General features: G+C 42.1%; 1 protein-coding gene across 2 annotated transcripts in view; it reads right to left on the bottom strand.

Moving 5' to 3' along the window:
- The window catches only part of LOC126174876 (ATP-dependent translocase ABCB1-like), a 208,510-nt gene that overhangs the window by 106,913 nt on the left and 73,813 nt on the right, over positions 1–27,784 (bottom strand). For both annotated transcript variants that reach the window (XM_049921289.1, XM_049921288.1), the window contains exon 7: positions 22,308–22,604. In XM_049921289.1, the coding sequence (XP_049777246.1) occupies positions 22,308–22,604 (297 nt within the window). The remainder of the gene's footprint in view (positions 1–22,307; positions 22,605–27,784) is intronic.

Below are 27,784 nucleotides of genomic sequence, written 5' to 3'. Positions count from 1 at the left end.
GTTTTTTGCCAATAAAACGCAATCTTTGTTTTGTTTTTCCCCCCACCATTATCTACGAGACAGTTCCCATTAACGTTGTTCGTAACTGTAATTCATAGGTATTTAGTTGGATTGACAGCCTTTTGATGTGTATCCTTTATCGTGTAAGCGAAATTTAACGGATTTATTTTAGTATTGACGTGGATGACTTCACACTTTTCATTATTTAGAGTCAGTTGCCAATTTTTGCACCATACACGTATCTTGGGTAATTCATTTTGCAATTGGTTTTCATCTTGTGATGAATTTATTGGACGGTAAACCATAGATCATCTGCAGTCTAAGAGGACAGATCAGATTGTCTGCTAAACCATTGCTATAGATTAGTTACAGTAGAGGGCCTATAACATTTCCTTGCGGAATGGCAAATATCTGTTCTGTTTTACTCGATGAGTTTCCATCAACAATTGGTTCAAATGGCTCTGAGCACTATGGGACTTAACTTGTGAGGTCATCAGTCCCCTAGAACTTAGAACTACTTAAACCTAACTAACCTAAGGACATCACACACATCCATGCCCGAGGCAGGATTCGAACTTGCGATCACACACATCCATGCCCGAGGCAGGATTCGAACTTGCGATCGTAGCGGTCGCGCGGTTCCAGACTGAAGCGCCTAGAACCGCTCGGCCACTCCGGCCGGCGAGTTTCCATCAGGGCAACTGAGAAAATACTCCAAAGAATGCAATCTGATTAGAAGCTGCTTGTGAAGGTCGTTATCAAAAGCCTTTTAGAAATCTAGAAAAGTGGAATCAATTTGTGACAACCTGTCAATAGCACTCATTACTTCGTGAGAATAACGAGCTAGTTGTGTTTCACAAGAACAATATTTTCTGAATCCTTGCCGACTAATTGTCAAGAAATTTTTTTCTCGAAGTAAGTCTTATCTTAGAGTGTAGCAGAAAAGGAATACATAAGCCATCATTTATGCAGATGTGTGGCCATAAAATAAAGGAGGTATTGGTGTAAATCATTTTATTTAAAAAAAAACAAAGATTATTGTGACTCTCAGTATACTCCGCTTCTCTGTTCCTACAACGCTCCATGCGAATTTTCCATTGATGGAAACTGTGCTGGAAGTCTTCCTCTGTGAGCTCCTTGATGACGCGTGTCACGTTTTTCTTTCGGTGCTTCATCGGACTGAAATCCTGTTACTTTTAATTTAGATTTGATCTTGAGAAATAGATAAAAGTCAGACGGTGCCAGGTCAAGCGAATAAGGTGGTTGGTCTCTGGAATGCTGTACTTTCCGAGAAACCTCTTAACTGGCAATGCCGTATGAGAAAGCACTGTCTGGATGCAGAACCCATAACTCGTTCTTCCACAATTCGGGTCGTTCTTTTCTTATTTCTCTCGCCGAGTTGAGAAGAATCTCAAGGTAGTAATACTGATTAACAGTTTGACCTCCAGGAACTCAGCGAAGATACACAATTCCAGGAATATAGAGAAACATATCGCTTTGAATCTTGATTTGGTCATTCGAGGTGTTTTCGTACACGGGAAAGCTGGTGCCCTTCCAATACATGGACTGGATGGTCTGTGGATCAGAAGTGGAAAATCAAGATTAGTCCACATGTTATAGCTGTTTCCGAGAAATTAGGATCATTTCCAGTGGTATTCCAGGAGTACAAACATTTTCTGGAGCTTCTTTTTGTTCGAGCGTGAGAAGTTCGGCGCCAGTTTCTCATACGCTTTTCTCATGTAGAACTGGTTACGTAAAATATGCCTTAGGAATTCCACGACAATTTCTATAGTTTCAGCAATAGCTCGAATACTCAACCGACGGTCAGATCGAATGAAATTACCAACTTTTTCGATATTTTCATCCGTTTTTTGATGTTGAATGGCGTGAATCATCTTCAGCGTCTTTCGGCCCTCTTGGAAACGCTTGAACCACTCTAACACTCACGTACATGATAAATAGGGCTTGCCATAATTTCTTTGAGTAAAAGTAGCAGTTTTTCCAAGTTTAATGTGAAACTTCGCGGAAGTTACTTGCTTTTTTATTACAATTATCACTGTTCCGGCAAAACAGAAATAGCAACTCACAAACAAACGAAGGCTACAGCCACACTGGTTGCCTACAGACATCATAGGCGCCCTATTCGACAGAGGAGTCTTCACAGTTCACAGCAATTGGTTCTTCATCTTTGGTGCATACGTACTTACTCTGTGACAGCACCAGTCCCGTTATTTTACAATCACATCTCGTATGTGTCTCTATGAGCTAACGAATGCAATGTGTCGAGATTATGTAGAAAGGTATACTGGATGTACAAGTGGGGTGGACAAAAATTGATGCTTAAACATAAATTCAGATGCTAACCAAGCCTGCAATTTGCACTGGTGTAGTTGACAATGAACGACACCTGTGCTGTGTCCTCAATACGTTGCAAGTGTCAGTCAAGTTCAGGAACATGTTCTGTGTCGTTATTTGGGAAAAACCTCATCCAGTAAGTCACAACGCGGACGAAAGGGTCTGTTGAGTGATCGTGAATGACAGTCATTGAAGAGACTTGTAACGAGAATATGAGGTCGACAGCTGCAAAAGTCACTGCAGCAGCAGCTGCAGCTGCAAAGAACTGAATGGCGTACTCGCGAACGTTGTCAGTAGCAAAACAACACGGAAGGAGCACCATAAGCGGGGACTGGACAGCGGGCTGGAATTCCAAAACCGCTCATCAGTCATGCAAATGCCCATAGCAAACAAACTTGGTGTCGAAACCATGTGGAGCAATGGAAGAATGTCATTTGGTCACTGCTTCCAACTTCTGGCCGAGTTTATGTCCCAAGAGTGATATATGGCTGGCGTTCGGTGATGATATCGCTGTATCCCACGGTTCGCATAGCTTGGAAGATCGCATTACTGCCGAGGATAATGTGACCGTTGCGGCTGATCAGTTTCAGCTCCTGGCAGAGTGTTTGTCACCAGTGGTGATGCTGTGCTTCAAGACGAAGGGCCCCCACTCATGCAACTCACATTGGCCTGGACTGGATCTGTTAGCAGAAGGGTAAAGTGTCGCATCACTCCCGACCACCACAATTACCAGATCTCGTAATGGAACCTTTGTGAACTGTTTTGGAGAGAATGGTGCAGATCGCTGTCCACCTGCACCATCGTTACCAAAATTTGCCACCATTTTCCGGGAATAATGGTATACAGTTCTCTTGTAACCCATAAATATCCTGAATTTATCCATTCCGAGACTACTGGAAGCTGTTCTGAATACCAACGGTTTTCCTACAACGTTTCAGGTTCAAATGGTTCAAATGGCTCTGAGCACTATGGGACTTAACTTCTGAGGTCATCAGTCCCCTAGAACTTAGAACTACTTAAACCTAACTAACCTAAGGACATCACACACATCCATTCCCGAGGCAGGATTCGAACCTGCAACCGTAGCGGTCGCGCGGTTCCAGACTGTAGGTCCGAGAACCGCTCGGCCACCCCGACCGGCCAACGTTTTAGGCATGGTAATGTTGCGTCGTTATGTTTTTGGTGTTTCCATATTGTTGTACACCCCTGTACACTCCAGTGGCCAAAAGCCAATTTAAAAACAAAAGATAGTTTCAAATTCCCCCTTTTCAATCACGGTTTTAGGAAAGTTTTCCTTTTACAGGCGAAGGGTTCGACGGCTGTTGTTTCCTTCAGCACACTCAAAGCAATATTCACAAATAAAATAATCTGGGAAGAGTCCATGCAACAATGACTTAAGCTTTGCTTTTATAATCAAGATGATCCAGACGTATAACTAGAAACGGTTTCTCGAAAAGATTTTATTTATTCACGAGGCGTAAAAAGGAACTTAATTTCGTTGGGTACATCGAGCGGCTGAAACGAATCCAGAGTTTTATGACTGTCATTTCCACTGCTCCCGCTATGAATTTTTACTGTCACCCATTTGGATACGCCAGCTCAGACACATATCGTCGCTGAATACTGAAGGCATCCTTTATTGCTGATATAACGTACCAACACTGCAGCGTTTGCAGCTAATCCACCTCGAATGTCGCTATGTGCAACGTCAACATATCCGTCTGATTCGACACCCCCGGCACAGAAATATAACTCGTCACAGATCCTATTAGCTGACTCTGTGCTGTTTATGGCTAAGGAAGAAAAAGCTGTAGCCTCAACAAGCCGCATTCGTTACTGTAAAAAGCAGGCTGAGGAACAGTGGGTGCATTACCTTCACGAAGCATATAACTTTTCCGGTAAAAATGTAGTGAACTGCTATTGACGTCAGAACGTGATATTTTTTATCTGTTTACTTTGTACCATATTCCAGAGTAGAACTTAAGTTTTCTCAAATTTGGTGTAGTAGATAAAGAGTGCCATTTCAGGGGCTCTGGATAGTAACAACATTTTTCTTCCTCTGTCAGATAGCAGTTTGCCGCTAGTGTCGATAAAAATCCTCTAAGTGGCATGTGAATTATCTTTCCCGATATACCTCACTGGGATACACAGCGGTTCTGTACGCTGACGTTGCCTTGTTACTTTCACACATTGCTTTGTCTCTAAGACTTCCTGGAAGAAACCACAGTGTGTTCGTAGAACGGGCAAGAAACATTTTTACTCGTATCACGTTCCCGTCTGCGAGGTACCATTTATTTTCATGAAATGTGCCTTTTTACTTTACCTAATACAGATGTGCAACGAATATCTACACAAATCATTCACTTGTCGCACGATTAGGAAGTACACGACGTACCTCAACTATGAATTTTGGGTTGGTTTTTAAAATTCTCTTCTGAAGACAGTCTGTGGGGGACCGAAAATGGAGCGTTTCGACGAATATTTTCTGCGGTTTGCTACACACAAATTCAGTGCTGTTACAGTCACTGCCCATTTTAAAACCGTAATTCATGATAGGTTTTAACCGACATTATGCTTCTAATTTCCCTTTCTGACTATGTCACTATACGTGTATTTCCGTTGCAGTTCAACATCTTCCGTTACACCACCTGCCTTCCGCTTAACGCCCATAAAGCAGAGATGGTATTTCTTTGCACTCGATATCACCATTTTAATAAATGTCATTACAGAGAAAAAAAACAGAACACCATGTTAATGGTGTTTTTCAATTATTAAGTGTATCTCTGAAAATGAACGTTCCCTTATTTCTTAGAAAACAGACTACATTCAGTTCTGTACAACAATTAGAATCATACCACAACTGATGTAGCGAATGGACACGAGTCACTAAACAGAATAGAGTGTTCCAAGTTTTTGGGTGTACATTGTACACTCCTGGAAATTGAAATAAGAACACCGTGAATTCATTGTCCCAGGAAGGGGAAACTTTATTGACACATTCCTGGGGTCAGATACATCACATGATCACACTGGCAGAACCACAGGCACATAGACACAGGCAACAGAGCATGCACAATGTCGGCACTAGTACAGTGTATATCCACCTTTCGCAGCAATGCAGGCTGCTATTCTCCCATGGAGACGATCGTAGAGATGCTGGATGTAGCCCTGTGGAACGGCTTGCCATGCCATTACCACCTGGCGCCTCAGTTGGACCAGCGTTCGTGCTGGACGTGCAGACCGCGTGAGACGACGCTTCATCCAGTCCCAAACATGCTCAATGGGGGACAGATCCGGAGATCTTGCTGGCCAGGGTAGTTGACTTACACCTTCTAGAGCACGTTGGGTGGCACGGGATACATGCGACGTGCATTGTCCTGTTGGAACAGCAAGTTCCCTTGCCGGTCTAGGAATGGTAGAACGATGGGTTCGATGACGGTTTGGATGTACCGTGCACTATTCAGTGCCCCTCGACGATCACCAGTAGTGTACGGCCAGTGTAGGAGATCGCTCCCCACACCATGATGCCGGGTGTTGGCCCTGTGTGCCTCGGTCGTATGCAGTCCTGATTGTGGCGCTCACCTGCACGGCGCCAAACACGCATACGACCATCATTGGCACCAAGGCTGAAGCGACTCTCATCGCTGAAGACGACACGTCTCCATTCGTCCCTCCATTCACGCCTGTCGCGACACCACTGGAGGCGGGCTGCACGATGTTGGGGCGTGAGCGGAAGACGGCCTAACGGTGTGCGGGACCGTAGCCCAACGTCATGGAGACGGTTGCGAATGGTCCTCGCCGATACCCCAGGAGCAACAGTGTCCCTAATTTGCTGGGAAGTAGCGGTGCGGTCCCCTACGGCACTGCGTAGGATCCTACGGTCTTGGCGTGCATCCGTGCGTCGCTGCGGTCCGGTCCCAGGTCGACGGGCACGTGCACCTTCCGCCGACCACTGGCGACAACATCGATGTACTGTGGAGACCTCACGCCCCACGTGTTGAGCAATTCGGCGGTACGTCCACCCGGCCTCCCGCATGCCCACTATACGCCCTCGCTCAAAGTCCGTCAACTGCACATACGGTTCACGTCCACGCTGTCGCGGCATGCTACCAGTGTTAAAGACTGCGATGGAGCTCCGTATGCCACGGCAAACTGGCTGACACTGACGGCGGCGGTGCACAAATGCTGCGCAGCTAGCGTCATTCGACGGCCAACACCGCGGTTCCTGGTGTGTCCGCTGTGCCGTGCGTCTGATCATTGCTTGTACAGCCCTCTCGCAGTGTCCGGAGCAAGTATGGTGGGTCTGACACACCGGTGTCAATGTGTTCTTTTTTACATTTCCAGGAGTGTACATACTGATGGAAACTTGAACTGGAAGCAGCGTGTTACTGAGCTGCTCAAAAAAAGGTCAGCTTCTTTTTCTTGGGAACAAACAACACGACCTCCTGACATATCTTGCATATTTCCATCAATAATATTGTACGGACTAATTTTCTGTGGCAACTAACCACTCATAAAGAAAATAGTGATTACACTAAAGCGAGCAATAACAATAACATGAGCTTTTCACCTTGTACCTTGAGCTTTTCATCTTGTACGTACTCCATGAAGGAGTTTGGCGTTTTAACCGCACCTGCCGCGTAGGCGTGTGAGTCAGTTTTATCAGCACGTGATGGGGTTTAAAAGAGACTCATTACAGATCGGCATTTGGCCGGCAGATTGTGGGACACCTGGAAGTGACAGTGGCCTGATGTTGGACTGCGTGGGAACGTGAAAGCAGGCCTATTTGCCGTCAAGCTTCCAGTCGACCACATCTCCCCGCCACATGGGAGGATCGCTGAACTGTGCACCAAGCACACAGTAGCTCACTTCACAGCTGCGGCTGCTATTTGGGAACAAGTAATGGACTCCCTGCAACGTTCTGTGTCATCCCGCTCCTACGGTCAGACACTATCAGCAGCCGGCACAAGGGAATTGGGTTCCCGTGTGTAGCGTATAGGTGGGTGCCGTGAGTGGGAAGCATGGACTGCTGATGAAGCGCGTCACATTCTCAGCAATGAATCGCGATTTGGCAATGCAATCCTTCCGGTCTTTTGCAGAGGCACAGTTGTGTTGTATTGTATTGTATTTAATGTTAACCGGGGGCCTAGAAACGACGGAGAGACTCCGTCCCCGCCGCAGCCGCAGTGGTCCACAACCCCATGACGACTACTGCAGTCCACTTCACCCCTCCGCCGCCCCACACCGAACCGCTCTTTCAGGGTTATTGTGCGGTTCGGGACCCGGTGGACCCCGTCCCCCAGGGAACGTCTCACACAAGACGAGTGTAACCTCTATGTTTGCATACTAGAGTAATGGTGGTGTATCCGTACAGGGAGAACTTGTTTGTGCAGCAATCGCCGACATAGTGTAGCTGAGGCGGAATAAGGGGAACCAGCGCGCATTCGTCGAGGCAGATGAAAAACTGCCTAAAAACCATCCACAGACTGGCCAGCTCACCGGACCTTGGTACAAGTCCGCCGGGCAGATTCGTGCCAGGGACCAGAAGCTCCGTCCCAGTCCGTAAAGCCGTGCGTTAGACCGTGGGCAAATGATGATGATTCGGACAACACAACGCCCAGTCCCTGAGCAGAGAAAATCTCTGACCCAGCCAGGAATCGAACCCGGGCCCTCAGGATTGGCATTCTGTCGCGCTGACCACTCAGCTACCGGCAGTGGACCACAGTGGTGTTACTCATGGCGTCATGGAGTGGCGAGCCATCGGGTATGACTTGAGGTCACTGCTGGTAGTGATTGTGGAGGAGGAAGAAGAAGAGGAGATTAGGTTCAAATGGCTCTAAGCACTATGGGACTTAACATCTAAGGTCATCAATCCCCTAGACTTAGAACTACTGAAACCTAACTAACATAAGGACATCACACACATCCATGCCCAAGGCAGTATTAGAAACCTGTGACCGCAGCAGCAGCGCGGTTCCGGACTCAAGCGCCTAGAACCGGTCGGCCACAAAGGCCGGCAGGAGATTAGGATTTCGATACTTGTGGTAAGGTCTTATGGGACCAAACTGCTGAGATCATCGGTCCCCAGGAACTGAGGACGTGTTGAAACGGAGCAGCACTACTTAATCTAACTTAAACTTACACTAAGGACCACATAGACACCCATGCCCGAGAGAGGAATCGAACCTCCGACGGGGGGAGCCGCGCGGGCCGCGACAAGTCGCCTTAGATTGTGCGCCTATCTCGCGTGCTCCAAGAGATTGGGGTTAAACGTCCCGTCGACAACGAGGTCATTGGAGACAGAGCGCAAACTCGGGTAACGGAAGGATGGAGAAAGGAATCGGTCGTGCTCTTTCGAAAGAACCATCCCAGCTCTTACCTTAAGTGATTCAAGGAAATGAAAGGACGCGGGTTTGAACCGTCGTTCTCCCAAATGTGAGTTCAGTATCCTAACTACGGGAGTGACTGTGGTAGCTCAGACTACACCATCGTCCGTTACCAAATCCCGTGTCCTCAACTGTTATACGTCTCATTCGAAGGCAGCGTGGTGACGTTTCTCAACAGGGCAATGCTCGAAACTTTCGAGCAGATTAAAATGGAGTGCCTTTCGTGGGCAAGTGCTCCCAGTCGTTGGTACGGAATCTTTTTCATGCGTGAATAGCATTTTAAATGTGGAATTTAATATTTCTTCTGTGCTATCAGCATCAGATAGATCTATGAGATATTAAATGGTCGGTTTGCACCCGTTCGTTGACCTTACGTATGACATGGGTATTTACGATAGATCTTTCTCCAGAATATAATAGTAAAAATTATTGTAGACTTCACGCAGGTCTCTTGTTACGGTTGCATGTATTGATAATCTCTGAATGGTCCCAGTAAACGAGTTTGAGTCTTTGCCTCCTTATATATTATTTGGATCGCAATTTTCCAGCCCGCTGCTCACAATTTCTTTCAGCTTTTACCCCAACCGCTCCGTATTAAATAACTTTATAGTGACTGTCAGTCAGGCCATCAAACAGTACTCTCTAATCAATCCTTATGACCTTTCTGCCTTTGTCTCATCATCATCATGGTCACTAATCCTGTCCTAACTGATGACACTCTCGAAAAGATCAGTTCTGTTTGTAACAAAGGAGTCTAGAACGTACTTCGAGATAGTGGTCAGACAATATTTTTAGTATTACAGCAGGAAATTGCTTGTGCTTGCTGATAAGAAATGAGAATCGTGTCACGAATCGACCTACCACACCAAGCCACCGTGAGCACTTATCTTTGTCTAGAGGACGTCCAAGGGCGGCCTCTAAGAAGTCTTTAGCGAGCTGACACTCTCGCAGACAGTTCGCCGACGAGGCAACTGTTACTTAGCTGGAAAACTCGTGGGGCATGCGCAGCACCTAGCGGTCCGGGGTTTGCGATGTGCTTTCGACGATGGGCTAGTGGGCCGCGTTCCGGCGTAGCTGGTGGTATAGCGGGAAGATGGGCCTTTTCCACCGAAGCGTAGGACTGACGCCGCGACCCACCGTCTGTGGAAGAGGTCCACTCTAGGTCCCGTAACGTCACCGCAATCTGCATGATAACCGCTTCTCCATTAATACCCAGTGAGAAATTTTGAAGTGGTTTTTTGCATTTAGTAGTGCAGCAGCGCTGTCCTAACTGCAGTTACGACACGTTATACCAGATGAGTGTCTCGCAAGGTGTGCTGACTTTGGCAATGCTCGTTAACTGGGCGGATCTCTGAGAGAATCAGATACACGCTAATTATCATCTCGCTATTTAAATCGCTTGATCTGTTTTACAATGGGCTTGTTTATTTATTTAATTAATTATATTCAAGGTTGATATGACTCAAATCTTAAGATTTATCTTTTAACTTTTATTTTTGTAATATTTATTTCAGTAGTATTATTTTTCTTATACCGGTGGTAAAACTTACTTCTAATTACATGCTTACTGTTTACTGCGCTGTTGATGAGAGAAGCGGATAAGGGCATACGACCTTACATTCACTAGTTTTTTCATTGTGAAGAGTGTAAAAAGTTTTGGTGTGATTTTTAACGCTCTACCAGAGTTCCTTGCGGGTCCTCCTTATGGAATTGGCCCAGCCTGGGATCGCTAAGCTATTAATGGGATTATTTAAGACCAGTAGTGTGGGTTTTCCAACCAAAAACGTCTTGCAAATGCAGCGAAATTGTCTTAACTTACTGTAGCTGCACGTTAGATAACATGGTAGCAGGAATTTTTACTTGTCCTTGAAACACGTATGTATTCAGTACCAGCGATGGCGAGGCAAGACAGAATCTCTGACCAGAGAGTTATTTATCGTTGCTAGTCTGCGCTTGACCGCACGAGAGTTCCGAGTTGGACGCAGTTGTGGTACGTAGCGAGTCGCGAGAGCATGTAGTTCAGTTGCAAGTTAGCAGTTGCGAGATGTACTCGGTCGGAGTCGGCGGGCGTCGACATGGGTCTCTGGTCACGATTCAGGACGAGGTATATTGTTAAATAAGGTAATGAAGCAGCATTGCGCTCAGCTAATAATGTATTGTAATTGTAAATAATTTGTTCAAGAAATGCCCCAATAATAATTCTGTTTTCAAAGCAATCGTTATTAAAAAGAAAAAAATCATTACAATTGAATGTTCATTTCTCAATTTTTGTGTCGAGTTTACATTGGGCCATTATTTTTCAATATTTTTGTAGCGAAGGTACAGTCGCTTTTATTTCAATTTAACGATGTTTTGTGGGAGCTCAACAACATTTGGGTCATTATTATTTAGTAATCTTGTGGGGAAATAACTTTTGGCACGTTTTCATTATCATAGACTTTTCTTTTATTTCTGCTGGGAGGTTGCGTTGAGCACGATTCCCATTAACATTTAATTATTGTCCTTTCAAAATTTTTGTGGGGAGGTTACACTTAGTACGATGAGTATTCACATTTAAATATTGTCCTTTTTTATTTTATCTTGGGAGGTTACACTTGGCGACATCCGGTCCAGGATCGTATATCTTTGAGAATCTTCTGAAAAGTAGTCAGATACCTGCTCTTATTTACTTAATATAATTAGCATTTGGCGCAACGCTTTTACTAATTTTATGACTTTCTTTCCTCAGATCATCGGCAATTCGTTGCTCTGTTGTATTTTTGTTTGTTGCTTTTTGCATTGTGCTTATATCATTTGTGAATAATTGTGATTAGTGTAAAAATGCCGCGAAAGACTATTAACAGTGCATCGCGAGGTATTATGAATGAAATAACCGAATTAAATAACTTCACCGATAGTACTTGCGACACGCAATATAATGATGACAATTCACTGTTTACTGACAATCATCCTAATGATGAACAAGCGAACTCAATGGTGTCCTCTGTTAATTTGACGACAATTGATGACGCGAGGCGCTCTGTTGCAATGAGTGCTGCCCAGATTAACACACCCGGTTTGCAGGATTTACGTGACGAAAAGACGAATTTTTCTAATGAAAATGAACAGGATACTCAAAGTAGGAGAGAAATTATTTAATTCCGAAATAGTGACTGACAGTGTACATCCGACTGGCAAACCTTTTTGTAAATTACAGAATGACCAAATGGTCACACAAAACGCGACAATTGCAGATACACCATTAAACAGTACAGAGAATAGAGTAGGTAATGTAACCTTGGAACAAATTATGGCAATATTGCTACAACAGGGTAAAAAACAAGACGACCTTAAAGAAAATTCCAAACAACAGAACGAAAAATTAGATAACAGTAATGAAAATTTCAGACAACTTAGTGAACAGGTCAAACAACAGAGTGAAGATTTCAAACAACAGCTTAATGAAAATAACGAAAATCTCAAACAACAGCTAAATGAAAAATTAGACAACAATTACAGACAGTTAAATGAAAAATTAGATAACAATTCCAGACAGTTAAATGAAAAATTGGACAACAATTCCAGACAGTTAAATGAAAAATTAGACAACAGTTCCAGACAGCTTAGTGAACAAATTAGAGACGTTGCCGCGCAGTGTCATGATACTAAGGAACAGTTACGCGAGGAAATTGAGGCTTGTTCAAGAAAAAGTAGCGAAGAAATTACATCAGTTGCTCAAGAATTAAGGGATATGCAAACAGATACAACAGAAACACTTAGAGAGGAAATTAGTACAGTCGGTAAACAATGCTCTGAAAAAGCTACACAATTACGCGACGAGTTTAAATTAATAACAGCAGAACTTTCGCGCACAATGGACGCAAAGATAGACGCGAAATTCGAACAACAGAACACTCAAATTGACGAGCGTTTTAATCACCACATACAAAACAGTGATACGCGTTTCCGTAAATTTATATAGGATCAAAATAAAGTAAAACGACAAGTAATGGAATCAATCACTGCACAGAGACAAGAAGATAAACGTAAAATGTTTGCGAAGGCAAAAACATACGTAGACAACAATATTGCTACAGTGTCCGACGAAATTACTACCATCAAACAGTTGAACATAGAATTACGTGAGGTAATTTCTGATCTTAAATCAAAAACAGATACACACACAGCAGATATTCAGACAGTGACAGACAGCTTCGAACAATTAGAACTAACACAGGATTCCGATGTCGTCAAAGCTGACGTTAAAAGATTGAACGAAACCACACGTAAATTACAAAAACAGCTTAATGCTTCTGACAGTAAGAACGATGATCAGGTAAAAATACTGACTGAAAAATGTGATGAATTGGCCAGTCGTATTGATATTATTGAAAGCAATAATGACAGCAAATCAGACGATACAGACGATACTGCACCGATTTTGCTTAACCAAACACCTGAATTCCAAAATTTACAGTTGACAGTCAATGAGATCGATTCGTCTAATAACACATTGCGTAGAAAATTGTCAAGTTTACAGCAAGTGGTAACAGAAATAAAAAATATTTCAGTTAATAACGTCACAGAATACGCCACGTTGCGAGCATTTGTCACACTCAGACAACCAGTGTAACTTAAGCAATTTACAGAGACTACGCGACTTAAAATCTGAAAAGCTACGCAACTTGAAATCCGAAATGACACAGACAAACAGATTCTCAAACAAACCTGAACATGTTCTCAAATTCAGAGACGTTAAAGATTACGAGCAATTTTTATCCGTAAGAAAATCTAAGGAATTTAATAATGGCAGAACATAGGTACACGCTTTGAACTGGATACGTCGATTTATTTTTGTACTTTCACCGCTATTACCTGTAACGCAGAAACTAGCTTTGAACTGGATACCACAATTTGCTCTTGAATTTTTACCAACATTTCGTGTAATGCAAAAACTTGAATTAGCACGGATACAGCAATTTATTTATGAATTTTTACCGCCATTGCCTGTAACACAAAAGCTGAAATTTTTTTGCAGCGCGTAATAAACCTCAGGGGATTCATTACGCTTTAATGAATATGTGCCGTAGCGTGCAGAGGGCCCCGAACTGTAGTAGTGCTGTTTCATCTTTAATTTTCTGCACTGCTGCCTTCTCTTCTACTATCCTTTATATCTATCAAAACAGCTCTTTAACTACTGCTCTACCTAGAATTAAGAATGAGTAATGAAAACCCGATGTGACAAGTTATACCGAAAGTGACACTTCTCTTTAGACACTCCCGTAATGACAACTATCGCCATAATTATAATAACAGATAAAATCGTAATCATCAGTATGTGTAAAATTAACAGCAAAGGCATTTTTTTTTTTTGTAACAACAGAGGTTTTTCTCCGCAACAGCATGAAAGTCAGCCGCTTAGCATACGTAACCAACAATGCAGTCTACAAGGTCAACCAAGCTTTAATGTTTCGCCGTGTGCACGTATAGTCGCTGGTACAACAAATAGTAACGCACGGCAGCAAAGAAATAACTACGTATAGAAAACACAATATTTCAATTCTTATCGCAATGCACCGTATAGAAATGACTATCACGACAGATTTAAAAGTAATGAGCACAATTTTCAGCGTACATTTAATAACAGTCGATCTTATCAGCAGCAAGAACATCCGCAACAACATATTATAATGAATGAACCAGACAGTAGGTATCATCCAGAACGTAAGACGTCAGGAAGAAATAACAGAACAGTACAAATAGTCGAAATTCCACAGCATCCTCCTGAAAATAATAACACGTCAGATGGAATTTGACTAGATACAGTACAGGTTGTATATTCCAATAACGTAAACAATACTTTTGACACACAGTATCTTGTTCACGAAAATGTTATTTGAAACATGCTTTGTTGAATGCACCACTTTTATCGCACCCAGATCGTACTAGAAATTTTTCCATTGCTACCGACAGTTCTAACACCGCTTTAGGCGTACATATTTTTCAGGAAATTGAACAAGATTGCTCTACAATAATTAAAAACATCGTATTTGCAAGTCGCATTCTGTCACCTGCTGGACGTAATTATTCTGTTACAGAACTGGAAACATTATGTGTTGTATGGGCTTTCACGAGATTTCGGCACTTTCTTTATGGAAGATATACCACCGTCTACACAGACCATAGAGCAATACAATTTTTACTTTCAGCTAAATTCACTCACGACAGATTAAGCAGATGGAAGCTATATTTACAGGAATTTAATTTTACAATTGTTCACATTCCCGGAACACAAAATATTGTAGCGGACGCACTATCTCATTCTCTCAGTAACAATCAGCAAGACGTAGCAATAAACTTGTGCAAAGCAAATTTCAGCGTCATGTACATACATTCAACAAGTGGCATTTGAAAATTTTATTTCGTCGTCATTACAGGACATAGCACAAGAGCAAAGTAAAGACAATGTGTGGAAAGAAATTAAACAGCTTTGGCAAGATAGGAATAATGTTACGATTAGATACCATTACACTGTACGCAATGACATGCTGTTTCGCCGCTCTCATCCAGACAGCAACAATTGGTTATTATGCATTCCTGACGAACTGGTTAACAAATTAATTTGGTACACGCATTTAAGTTACGCACATTACGGAGCCAGCAAATGTTTTCTTATACTGAGACAGAACTGTTATTTTACGAACATGGAGAAACGCATTCGACGAGTTTTAGCGTCATGTAAAATCTGCCAGAAAGCTAAGTCAGACACAACTTCACATATTCCTCCATTACATCCCGTTTTACCTGTTAAATTGAGACATATGGCCGCTGTAGACATTTTTGGTCCGATTCCCAGAACTAATAGAGGTTTTTGCTACATCTTTGTCGCTGTTGAACTCGCTTCAAAATTTGTTACCTTCACTCCGTTATGCAAAGCTACTGCTAAAACCGTTTCGAAAGCATTTGTAAAGCATTTCTTATTTCATGTAGGGCATGTGTTGAAAGTAATTTCTGGCAATGGATCACAATTTCGATCTGGTATATGGACACGTATGTTACGAACTAGAAACATTTCTCCGATCTATATATCCAGATACCACGCTTCTTCGAACCCTTGTGAACGATTAATGAAAGAAATTGGTAAACTGTGTAGAATATACTGCCATAAAAGACATATTGATTGGGACACACACATACACTCATTCCAAGATGTAATTAATTCCATACCAAACGAATCCACTATTCTATCTCCGTCTGTTATACTGAAAAATGTTAAACCACTTAACAAGATTAAAGAATTAGTAAACTTTCCTACATCTCGTCGACTACGACACCATGAAATAATTGACATTGCGCTGAACAACATCAAACGTGCCGCAGAGCGCCGGAGAAGACAGCAAAAACAGGTTTGTACACGCCGTGACTTTCACATTGGACAGAAGATATTAGTACGTACACACTATTCATCCAGCAGAATAAAAGGTAAGTGCAGTAAATTTGAACTTCCTTACGCAGGTCCATATCGGAATCGCAGCATTCCTCACCCCAATGTTGTACACGTCGAAACTATGAGAACCAAAAAAAGTAAAGGCAACTACCATGTCTCCAATATTAAACCCTTTATTGAATGAAGACACTTTATGATTTAACATGCTATGATGCCATTTACTAATTTTTATGACCACTTATGCAATTATATTCACATGAACACTTACTGATGGTTATCGTATTTTTTCTTGGCGAGTGCCCGGCAAGGTAAGGCTAGCAGGTTGCTCTTCTTGTCGTTACACATCAGACCGTGCACATTTTCCATTTTTTTTGCATGTATGATTGTTTTCCTGTTTTGTTTGTATGCATTATGAAATAGCTAAGACATAGCAAACACCAGTTGACTTTGACATTTTTGCTTTAAGATATCTCAACATCGTGACTATTTTTACATTTTTGCTGCTGCATTATGATATTCTGTGTACATTTTTGCCTCTGAACACTCTCTATGTTTTTCACATGTTACGTTTTCTGTCATGTTATGCTTTATGCTTAATTATGTTACCAGAAACCAGTCATTATTTAGTGAGTATATGATGTAAATGCAAAACATTAATCTTTGTTCATCAATTTCAGAAAGAAATGATGCGTGTAAAGGAAATAAATTAAACAGAAATGGGAATTTCACCTACGGAATAGACGAAAGGAGATGCAAAAATCTTATGAGGAAGAGTAAATGGATCAGAATTAACAAGCATTAACAAGAATATACTATACACATCGTAGAATAGCAGTCTTAACTAATTTTTTCTTTCAGAATACGAGGCGATTGATGCAGGGTGAGCCGGCCGCGGTGGTCTAGCGGTTCAGGCGCTCAGTCCGGAACCGCGCGACTGCTACGGTCGCAGGTTCGAATCCTGCCTCGGGCATGGATGTGTGTGATGTCCTTAGGTTAGTTAGGTTTAAGTAGTTCTAAGTTCTAGGGGACTGTGACCACAGAAGTTAAGTCCCATAGTGCTCAGAGCCATTTGAACCATTTTGATGCAGGCTGTCAGACAGAACTACACATCTTAGTTTTAGTGATGAAATATACTAGAGATAAGGAATAGTTGTATAATGAGTAATGAAGTGATTTTTTTGCAGATGATAATGAATGCTGATGAATAATGATGAAGAATATGATAATATGGGTAATGAAGTTTCTCTTTGCAGATGACTATATGGATAATTAAGTTTTTCTTTACAGGTGATGATAATAATGGAGTTAAGATAATGAAGTGATGGATAATGAAGTTTTTTCTTTACAGATGAGGATATTGTTGAAGTTATGTGTTTATGCTATGTAGTTATTTAAGTATTTGTTGCAGTTTGCTTTGACAGCAGGTGTTATATTGCATAGTAGGATGACAGAAGATTTTGGAAAGGACAGCTATGGAACACATTTTTATACACATTTCACTACCTGTTAATTCGAAGTTCACTACTTTTCAGCATAGTATGCGTTTCTTCTTTCAGCTCAATAATCCATTTTATATCTTTTCCAGGAGAAGCTTTTCATGATACTTACTTAACCTGTTACTTATTAAACCTGTACTAGCACTTGCATTTTTTTTACCGAGTTGTGTCTATCATTTATAAATGTGATCACATATACTGCCTTGTTTCATAACCTTGCTACAGCTGACTCATGTCGAATGACGTTACACATTTTCATTTGCAGCAATAACTAAAAAGCAAACAAAGTAATTACCAGTCCCAAATAATGCTACTAGTTTAAGAGAATTCTGAATAATACTGATCAGCTCTGAATAGTATGTCACTTCAGTAATTACTTCTTAATGATACAAAAAAAAATAATGCTTTGTAACTGGCCAATGAATGCCACTGTTTATTGTAATAAGACTACTTATAATGCCCATGATTACTAATGCTATGACTGTAATTAACTGATTTTCAATAATGACTTCATAATGATACAAAAAAATAATGCTTTGTAACTGGCCAATAAATGTCATTGTTTATTGTAATGAGACTACTTATAATGCCCATGGTTATTAATGCTATGACTAATTAACTGATTTTCAATAATGACTTTTTAATAATACAAAAAAATGATGCTTTGTAACTGGCCAACGAATGCCACTGTTTCTTATATTTTAAATTTGTATTATGTCACTTTTATGCTATATATATATATATATATATGAATACTAGTAGCTTGATGCTACACTCATTAGCTCTTGTTTTGAATAATGACTTCTGTTGGTTTGTAACTGGCCATTGATTGCCACTGTTCACTGTAATCAGATGATTTATGAACATTATTCTGTAATACTTCATACATGGTACAGAAATGTTCAGTAACTGGGCGATGAGTGCCACTAATTACTTAAATCAGTTGTTAGACTAGTGTAATTCTCATTGAAGACTAATATGTGACTTAATGTCCTTCACCTTCTGACCTGACTACCCTGAATTACTGCAATATCCATTTGTCCTGTATATTCTCTTGATCATGGAGCACTATATTTGGTTTTTGCACTAATTCTACGTTGGTGTGCCTTGTAAAAGCGTGGTGTTGACACGACATGCTGTCCACCACCGTGAGCGATGGAGACGTTATTATGGTCCCACTGTTTGGCGTACCTGATGTACTGCCAAAATGATAACATGGAATATTATTACGACATTTCAGTGTCTTGGCTACGCTGATGAACACTTATGGGAAAAGAACTTCAGATTGTCTCACTTGGTGTTGTACTTCTGTGGAAAGATATGGACTTTCAGTGCAGCTGCGTGCAACCTAAAGTGCTACAACCATGATGCAATCCTTCCTTTTCCTATCCTAATTCTTGTAACATAATGAAAATCATTTTTTGCTAACATGATTTATATTCATGGCGTATACATTTTTTTTCGATTTGCTAATATATTCTGCATTTCAGTGCGTGTGCAATTTTGTCATTTTTCCAACATGATTTCTACTTATTGTATATACATTTGTGATTTGCTGATTTTTCTAACATGATTTCTACTCATTGTATTTAAATTTTTTTTGATTGGCTGATATGTTCTAAACTACCGTGCATGTGCACTTACGTCATTTGGTTAATATGATTTGTATCCATTGTCTATACATTTTTTGATTTGCTGATGTGTTCTGTATTACAGTGCGTGTGCACTTCCGCTATTTGTTAGTATGATTTGTATTCATTGCCTTTTCATTTTTGTGATTTCCTGATATGTTCACTACTTCAGTGCGTGTGCACTCTTATCATTTGTCAAGATGATTTGTACTCATTAGGTTTATTTGTTGTAAAAATATTAGAGAGTTTTACAGTGCGTGTGCACTTTATGCCATTTGTACTCATTACGTATACATTGTGATTCCCAGATATGTTCTGTATTACAGTGCGTGTGCACTTTCGTCATTTTGTTAACATGATTAGTATTCACTGTATATACATTTCGTCATTTACTGATATATTCTGTACTACTGTGCGTGCGCACTTTTGCCATTTGTGAATATGCTTTGTACTCATTATATATTTTGTCATTGTCTGATATGTTATGTACTCGGTGCATGTGCACCATATTTACTTCATGTTCTGATATATCTGTGTATATTCTGTAATTGTAAAGTTAATTAATTATGAAAAAATTTGTTGCTCATGGCAAGTCCAAATGACTCACCATCGCTGCCAAATTTTTGCCCCCCCCCCCCCCCCCAGTGGAAGGTTATGAAACACGTATGTATTCAGTACCAGCGATGGCGAGGCATGACAGAATCTCTGACCAGAGAGTTATTTATCGTTGCTAGTCTGCGCTTGACCGTGCGAGAGTTCCGAGTTGGACGCAGTTGTGGTACGTAGCGAGTCGCGAGAGCATGTAGTTCAGTTGCGAGTTAGCAGTTGCGAGATGTACTCGGTCGGAGTCGGCGGGCGTCGACATGGGTCTCTGGTCACGATTCAGGACGAGGTATATTGTTAAATAAGGTAATGAAGCAGCATTGCGCTCAGCTGATAATGTATTGTAATTGTAAATAATTTGTTCAAGAAATGCCCCAATAATAATTCCGTTTTCAAAGCAATCGTTATTAAAAAGAAAAAAATCATTACAATTGAGTGTTCATTTCTCAATTTTTGTGTCGAGTTTACATTGAGCCATTATTTTTCAATATTTTTGTAGCGAAGGTACAGTCGCTTTTGTTTCAATTTAACGATGTTTTGTGGGAGCTCAACAACATTTGGGTCATTATTATTTAGTAATCTTGTGGGGAAATAACTTTTGGCACGTTTTCATTATCATAGACTTTTCTTTTATTTCTGCTGGGAGGTTGCGTTGAGCACGATTCCCATTAACATTTAATTATTGTCCTTTCAAAATTTTTGTGGGGAGGTTACACTTAGTACGATGAGTATTCACATTTAAATATTGTCCTTTTTTATTATTTCTTGGGAGGTTACATCCTTTCTTATATTATAAAACAAAGTGTTAATGAAGGAAGGGTGCAGCTAATCCCTAAATCTAATTTCTAAAGGGTGAGATTCAGATATTTGTTGCGTCTCTTTATTGGGCGAGTTAGTTTTATTCTATCTGTAATAACAGCCTTGTGTTTCTTTTAGACACAGTTAGATTGGGCTGCTTGGCCATGTTCTTGTGGAGTGTCTCGGGTTCTCCCGCCCAGTGCGAACGGCTTGAAGCACTAGGAAATTGATCAGAATATTTTGTAAGACTTTCACCTTCGGATTTCTTATTACAGTTGTTGTACATACCTTTTTTTAAAACCTTCATTAAATTAGTTTATTTGTTTCGGGATTTGCCAAGTTACAGTTAATTTGGGTGTTACTGTGAGTTTATGTACATTATTTCATGCACTGCTAAAAGCTTTTAAGACTGACTGATTTTATTTAAAGCCTTTACCGTTAATATTATGTAATTTTACCCTCAAATGTTCATTTATATAAAGAATATTTTGTACATTTCATCGTACCTAAACGTTTGACTTGCAGTGCTCTCAATTTAGAAATTGGTTTTGCGGGTCATTCTCGAGTTTGCTTATTTATGTGCAATCTCGTAATATTAATAAATTTTAATTTAAATGTGCATTAGCGAATTATGTTCAGTCCCCATTTGCCCAGGCCTTTCTGTTGTTGTTGTTGTGGTCTTCAGTCCTGAGACTGGTTTGATGCAGCTCTCCATGCTACTCTATCCTGTGCAAGCTTCTTCATCTCCGAGTACCTACTGCAGCCTACATCCTTCTGAATCTGCTTAGTGTATTCATCTCTTGGTCCCCCTCCACGATTTTTACCCTCCACGCTGCCCTCCAGCACTTAATTGGTGATCCATTGATGCCTCAGAACATGGCCTACCAACCGATCCCTTCTTCTAGTCAAGTTGTGCCACAAGCTCCTCTTCTCCCTAATTCTATTCAATACCTCCTCATTAATTATGTGATCTACCCATCTAATCTTCAGCATTCTTCTGTAGCACCACATTTCGAAAGCTTCTATTCTCTTCTTGTCCAAACTATTTATCGTCCATGTTTCACTTCCACACATGGCTACACTCCATTAAATACTTTCAGAAACGACTTCCTGACACTTAAATCTATACTCGATGTTAACAAATTTCTCTTCTTCAGAAACGCTTTCCTTGCCATTGCCAGTCTACATTTTATATCCTATCTACTTCGACCATCATCAGTTATTTTGCTCCCCAAATAGCAAAACTCCTTTACTACTTTAAGTGACTCATCTCCTAATCTAATTCCCTCAGCATCACCCGACTTAATTCGACTACAGTCCATTATCATCGTTTTGCTTTTGTTGATCTTATACCCTGCTTTCAAGACACTGTCCATTCCGTTCAACTGGCCTTCCTAATCATTCATAGTAGAGGTGTATTGAGACGTCTCAGTGCGTACATATAACTTTCTCTGATGAGACAAAAGGAGGAAAGGCAGCATATAAGAAACCCTAGAGCTTATGATATCGTCATACAGCAAAATTCACAATTGAACAGTGTAATAACTGAATGCACGTTCGTCTACAGTCACCATGTCATGAGTGTTCTCTAAGTAAGAAGTGTGCGTCTCACCTTTGATCCTCCTTGTCCTGCCCACCGAAGGCGATAACGGTGCGGATGCCGCTGAGCACCTCTTCTGCGATGCCTCCAGCCTTTCCGTAAGCGTGGAGCTCTTTCCGGACGAGACGCGACGATATGACCTCGGTGGTGACGATCGAGGCGACGATCAGTGGGAAGGAGACGAGGCACACCAGCGCCAGCTCCCAGCCACGAACCAGTGCCATCAACACTCCGCCGATCACGTTCACCTGGTACATCACGAACATGGCCACCTTCTCCCCGATGCCGTCCTCCAGTTTAGTCAGGTCCCTGTGGACATCGAAGGCTTTATAATCAGAGTGTTTATATAACACTAGGTAAATGGACTGATTAGAGAATACATTATGACCACACGTTTAATAGCGTGTTGGGCCAACGTTGTAACATAATACGTCAGCGACCCTACATGACACAGATATACGGCACTATATGCCTACACACAGATTACACAATTCCCGTAAAATTACAGGCCGGTGGATTATGGGCTTGGGACGGTCAAATGGTTAAAACGGCTCTAAGCACTATGGGACTTAACATCTGAGGTCATCAGTCCCTAGACGTAGAACTACTTAAACCTAACTAACCTAAGGACATCACACACATCCATGCCCCAGGCAGGATTCCAACCTGCCACCGTAGCAGCAGCGCGGTTCTGGACTGAAGCGCCTAGAACCGCTCGGCTACAGTGGCCGGCTTGTAACGCTCTCTTGATAGCGTTATAGATGTGTTCCATTGGGTGCAGATCAGGCGAATCTGGTGGACAATACATCAAACCACTGTATTGGGTACCATACTGGAAGACGCCATCAGTCACGGAGTGATGCAGACATAGGTTTCTGCAGAAATTTATTCAGGATGGAGCTAGATTTCAAAAGTGTCATTTCTTACATACACTCCTGGAAATTGAAATAAGAACACCGTGAATTCATTGTCCCAGGAAGGGGAAACTTTATTGACACATTCCTGGGGTCAGATACATCACATGATCACACTGACAGAACCACAGGCACATAGACACAGGCAACAGAGCATGCACAATGTCGGCACTAGTACAGTGTATATCCACCTTTCGCAGCAATGCAGGCTGCTATTCTCCCATGGAGACGATCGTAGAGATGCTGGATGTAGTCCTGTGGAACGGCTTGCCATGCCATTTCCACCTGGCGCCTCAGTTGGACCAGCGTTCGTGCTGGACGTGCAGACCGCGTGAGACGACGCTTCATCCAGTCCCAAACATGCTCAATGGGGGACAGATCCGGAGATCTTGCTGGCCAGGGTAGTTGACTTACACCTTCTAGAGCACGTTGGTTGGCACGGGATACATGCGGACGTGCATTATCCTGTTGCAACAGCAAGTTCCCTTGCCGGTCTAGGAATGGTAGAACGATGGGTTCGATGACGGTTTGGATGTACCGTGCACTATTCAGTGTCCCCTCGACGATCACCAGTGGTGTACGGCCAGTGTAGGAGATCGCTCCCCACGCCATGATGCCGGGTGTTGGCCCTGTGTGCCTCGGTCGTATGCAGTCCTGATTGTGGCGCTCACCTGCACGGCGCCAAACACGCATACGACCATCATTGGCACCAAGGCAGAAGCGACTCTCATCGCTGAAGACGACACGTCTCCATTCGCCCCTCCATTCACGCCTGTCGCGACACCACTGGAGGCGGGCTGCACGATGTTGGGGCGTGAGCGGAAGACGGCCTAACGGTGTGCGGGACCGTAGCCCAGCTTCATGGAGACGGTTTCGAATGGTCCTCGCCGATACCCCAGGAGCAACAGTGTCCCTAATTTGCTGGGAAGTGGCGGTGCGGTCCCCTACGGCACTGCGTAGGATCCTACGGTCTTGGCGTGCATCCGTGCGTCGCTGCGGTCCGGTCCCAGGTCGACGGGCACGTGCACCTTCCGCCGACCACTGGCGACAACATCGATGTACTGTGGAGACCTCACGCCCCACGTGTTGAGCAATTCGGCGGTACGTCCACCCGGCCTCCCGCATGCCCACTATACGCCCTCGCTCAAAGTCCGTCAACTGCAGATACGGTTCACGTCCACGATGTCGCGGCATGCTACCAGTGTTAAAGACTGCGATGGAGCTCCGTATGCCACGGCAAACTGGCTGACACTGACGGCGGCGGTGCACAAATGCTGCGCAGCTAGCGCCATTCGACGGCCAACACCGCGGTTCCTGGTGTGTCCGCTGTGCCGTGCGTGTGATCATTGCTTGTACAGCCCTCTCGCAGTGTCCGGTGCAAGTATGGTGGGTCTGACACACCGGTATCAATGTGTTCTTTTTTCCATTTCCAGGAGTGTAACTGATTTGTTCGACGTTGTCAGGGATGGAGCTAGATTTAAAAAGTGTCATTTCTTATATAACTGATTTGTTCGACGTTGTCAGAAAATACACAAATCTTACTCTATCTTTCACGTTTGATCGATATCCGGCCAATATTTTTTGAAGATAGATTACTGTGATACCTTAAAAATCCATATATTTCACTCGTGTAACCAAATTTTCGTTTTTATATTTTTAATGTGAATGGATTTAGGAAACTCTCGAAAACAACTATAAAATTTGCCATTATGCTGTTCACAGTCTGGAACTAAACCATAATGATTCTTTTAGGTCCGTTATTGTGTAGGCATGGCAACTGGACTACAGAGCTCATGGACTACATCGCTGGATGTCGCTCTCGGTTACACCTCACATTTCAAGAACCATTTAGTGTCAGGTGGTCCTAAGAGTTTTTTCGAACTCGATATTTCACCATGCAGAAATTGGTATTTTTTATGCATTTCGATCCACATATGAAGTATAAGTGAATATATACAACAGAGAATGACCATGTCTTTATGGTCCACTACAGTCACTCTACAGTGTAAAACAGAATAAATTCTCAGTAATTCTAGGCGGGTCAAATGCAAACCTACTGTAGAGACTAAGATATGCAGCAGGTAAAGAGGCTGCAGGAACTGGGGACGTGCTGAAACGTAGCACCCAATTCTCAATGCCGTTTTCATACAAATTAGAGTGTGATTTTGTAATTCAGAGACTGACAACAAAGTAAATCAGTACGGGAATGTGAACAGATGAGATGTACTCATGGTGAAGTAGGGTGCTCTATGAAACTGTCATTTTATCGTTTATTAAGACGTTGATAAGCTTATTTGGTTGTGAAAGTTTCTGATGCATATGCGATTAAGCAGTGCGTTGAACCTGAAACGGCAACAAGGGAACGCAACGACCTAACGGGAGCGACTAGGTGCAATGACTGGCCATCTAGATGGTGAATTCACGCCTCAGGGCTGCGATGCTTCGGGTCATTACATGAAAGTAGGTCTGTTAGACTGGCTTTTTAATGCTCTTTACGAAAATGTAACCTGTTTTCTTCTAACACATGGAGTTTTTACGTAATTTCTAAAGTATTTTAAATTTCCCGCATAATACTTATACTGCAATAGATCATAAAGTAATTCAGCTTGATGGACTGTGAAAAGATCGATACTTCTCGAGTTGTTTAGAGGTATAAAAACGCCATCAGAGTCATTTGAGTACAAATTTGAAGTGAAATTTGTGTGGGTCGACGTTACCAGATTATTTCAAATCAGACTAATAATGGCGGCGCGGAGTGGCCGTGTGGTTAGAGGCGCCATATCACGGATTGCGCGGCCCCTCCAGCTTGAGGTTCGAGTCCTCCCTCGGGCATTGGTGTGTTTGTCTGCGTGTGTTGTTGTCCTTAGCAGAACTTAGTTTAAGTAGTGTGTAAGTCTAGGAACCGATGACCTCAGCAGTTTGGTCCCTTAAGAATTCACACACTCGCAGCCTAATAATGGCGGTTTCAATATGAAGATCGTTTGAATGGCCCTGATATGTCTCGTTACGTCTGCTGCTCTCTGACTCTCTGAAGCAAGAGAGAGGACATAACCACATCTGTGAAAAAAGCGTAACTATTTTATTCGGTATAAAGTCAGGACACCAGGACAAAACTTTTGCACCTCATACTGTTTGTCATCCATGCATTGCAGGTTTGATAAAATGAGCCCGAGGCAAGCAGAACTCTTTAACATTCGGAGTGAAGAGAACAAGGAACGGAGTGAAGAGAACAAGGGAATCATGTAGGTGACTGCTATTTGTGTACAGTGAAAGTTGGCAGGCATAACAAGAACAGTATGAAAGGAACTGTTTATCCAAACCTAAAATTAGCCATATCACCTGCAGCACATGGTCATAACAATCCCGTGCCTGAACTACCCACTGCTTTAGAATCTTCAGATTCATCATCGTCATCAAATGAAACTTCAAATTCTGACTCCACATCCACAAAAGGACGAACAGTGCAGTTTACACAAGAAGAACCGAATGACTTGGTAACAGATCTGGGTCTCTCAAAAGAAGCAGCACAAGTTTTGCGGTCTCGGTTAAAGAAAAACGTTTGCTTACGCCGGGCACAACATTCTGCTGGTCTCGATCGAGAGAATCGGAATTTCGTATTTCATTACAGAATGCTCCCTTGTTTACTGCAAGAACATTGAAGGTGTGTTATTAAGTTACGGTGTTACGTACAACACGAATGAATGGAGGCCACTTATAGATTGTTACAAAAGAAGCCTCAAGGTCGTACTTCCACACATTGGAAATAAATAGGCTCAGAGCCGGTAGCGTATTCTGCGCACTTGAAAGAAACACCAGAGTGCTGTATGTGGAGATCTGAAAATAACAGAATCCTGCTGGGACAACAGTCTGGCTTTATGCAGTTTCCACGTTTCCTGTGCCTCTGAGACAGTTGTGCCCGTGAATCGCTTTGGAGCAGAATGCAATGGCTTACCAGAATAACAATAAAGCCTGGAGAGAAAAGTGTGATAAGAGAATCTCTGGTGAAACAGTTCGTCAAAGCATTGCCAAAAATAGTGATTGTTTTAAACTCCAAATTTTCTTTTCTGCCTCAGGCTAAACTTAAAGAAGGAATATTTGTGGGACCGAACATCACAAGTTTGAAGAAAGATGAAGTACCTGAAGATGTACTAACAAAAGAAGAACGACCGGCGTGGGCAGGATTTAAGAATGTGGTTAATAAGTTCTTTTCGAATAGAAAACACCAAGATTTTAAATCCATGGTGGAAAATATGTTGGTTTCCCTGAAAACTTAGGCTGCAATGTGAGCCATAAAATCCATTTTCTTCGTAGCCATCCTAACTTCCTCCTGACAATCTTGAAGGTGTTAGCGAAGAACAAGGAGAAAGGGCTCATCAAGACATGAAAATAATAGAATGATTTATCAAGGCTGGTGGAATGAAGAGATGACGGCTGATTACTGTTGGCCTCTAAAAAGAGATAATGCGGAGCTGCACTGTAGAACAAGTTCTGTAAAACAACATTTCAATATGAAGAAGAAGCGGTATGAAAAAGTGCAGTGTCGCCGTTAGACTTGGAATATGTTGAACTTAAATT

The sequence above is a fragment of the Schistocerca cancellata genome, chromosome 3 (genome assembly GCF_023864275.1).
Source record: "Schistocerca cancellata isolate TAMUIC-IGC-003103 chromosome 3, iqSchCanc2.1, whole genome shotgun sequence".
Classification (NCBI taxonomy): Eukaryota; Metazoa; Arthropoda; class Insecta; order Orthoptera; family Acrididae; genus Schistocerca; species Schistocerca cancellata.
The sequence above is the reverse complement of the archived record's forward strand: the minus strand, read 5'-3'. Positions and strand labels throughout refer to the sequence as shown.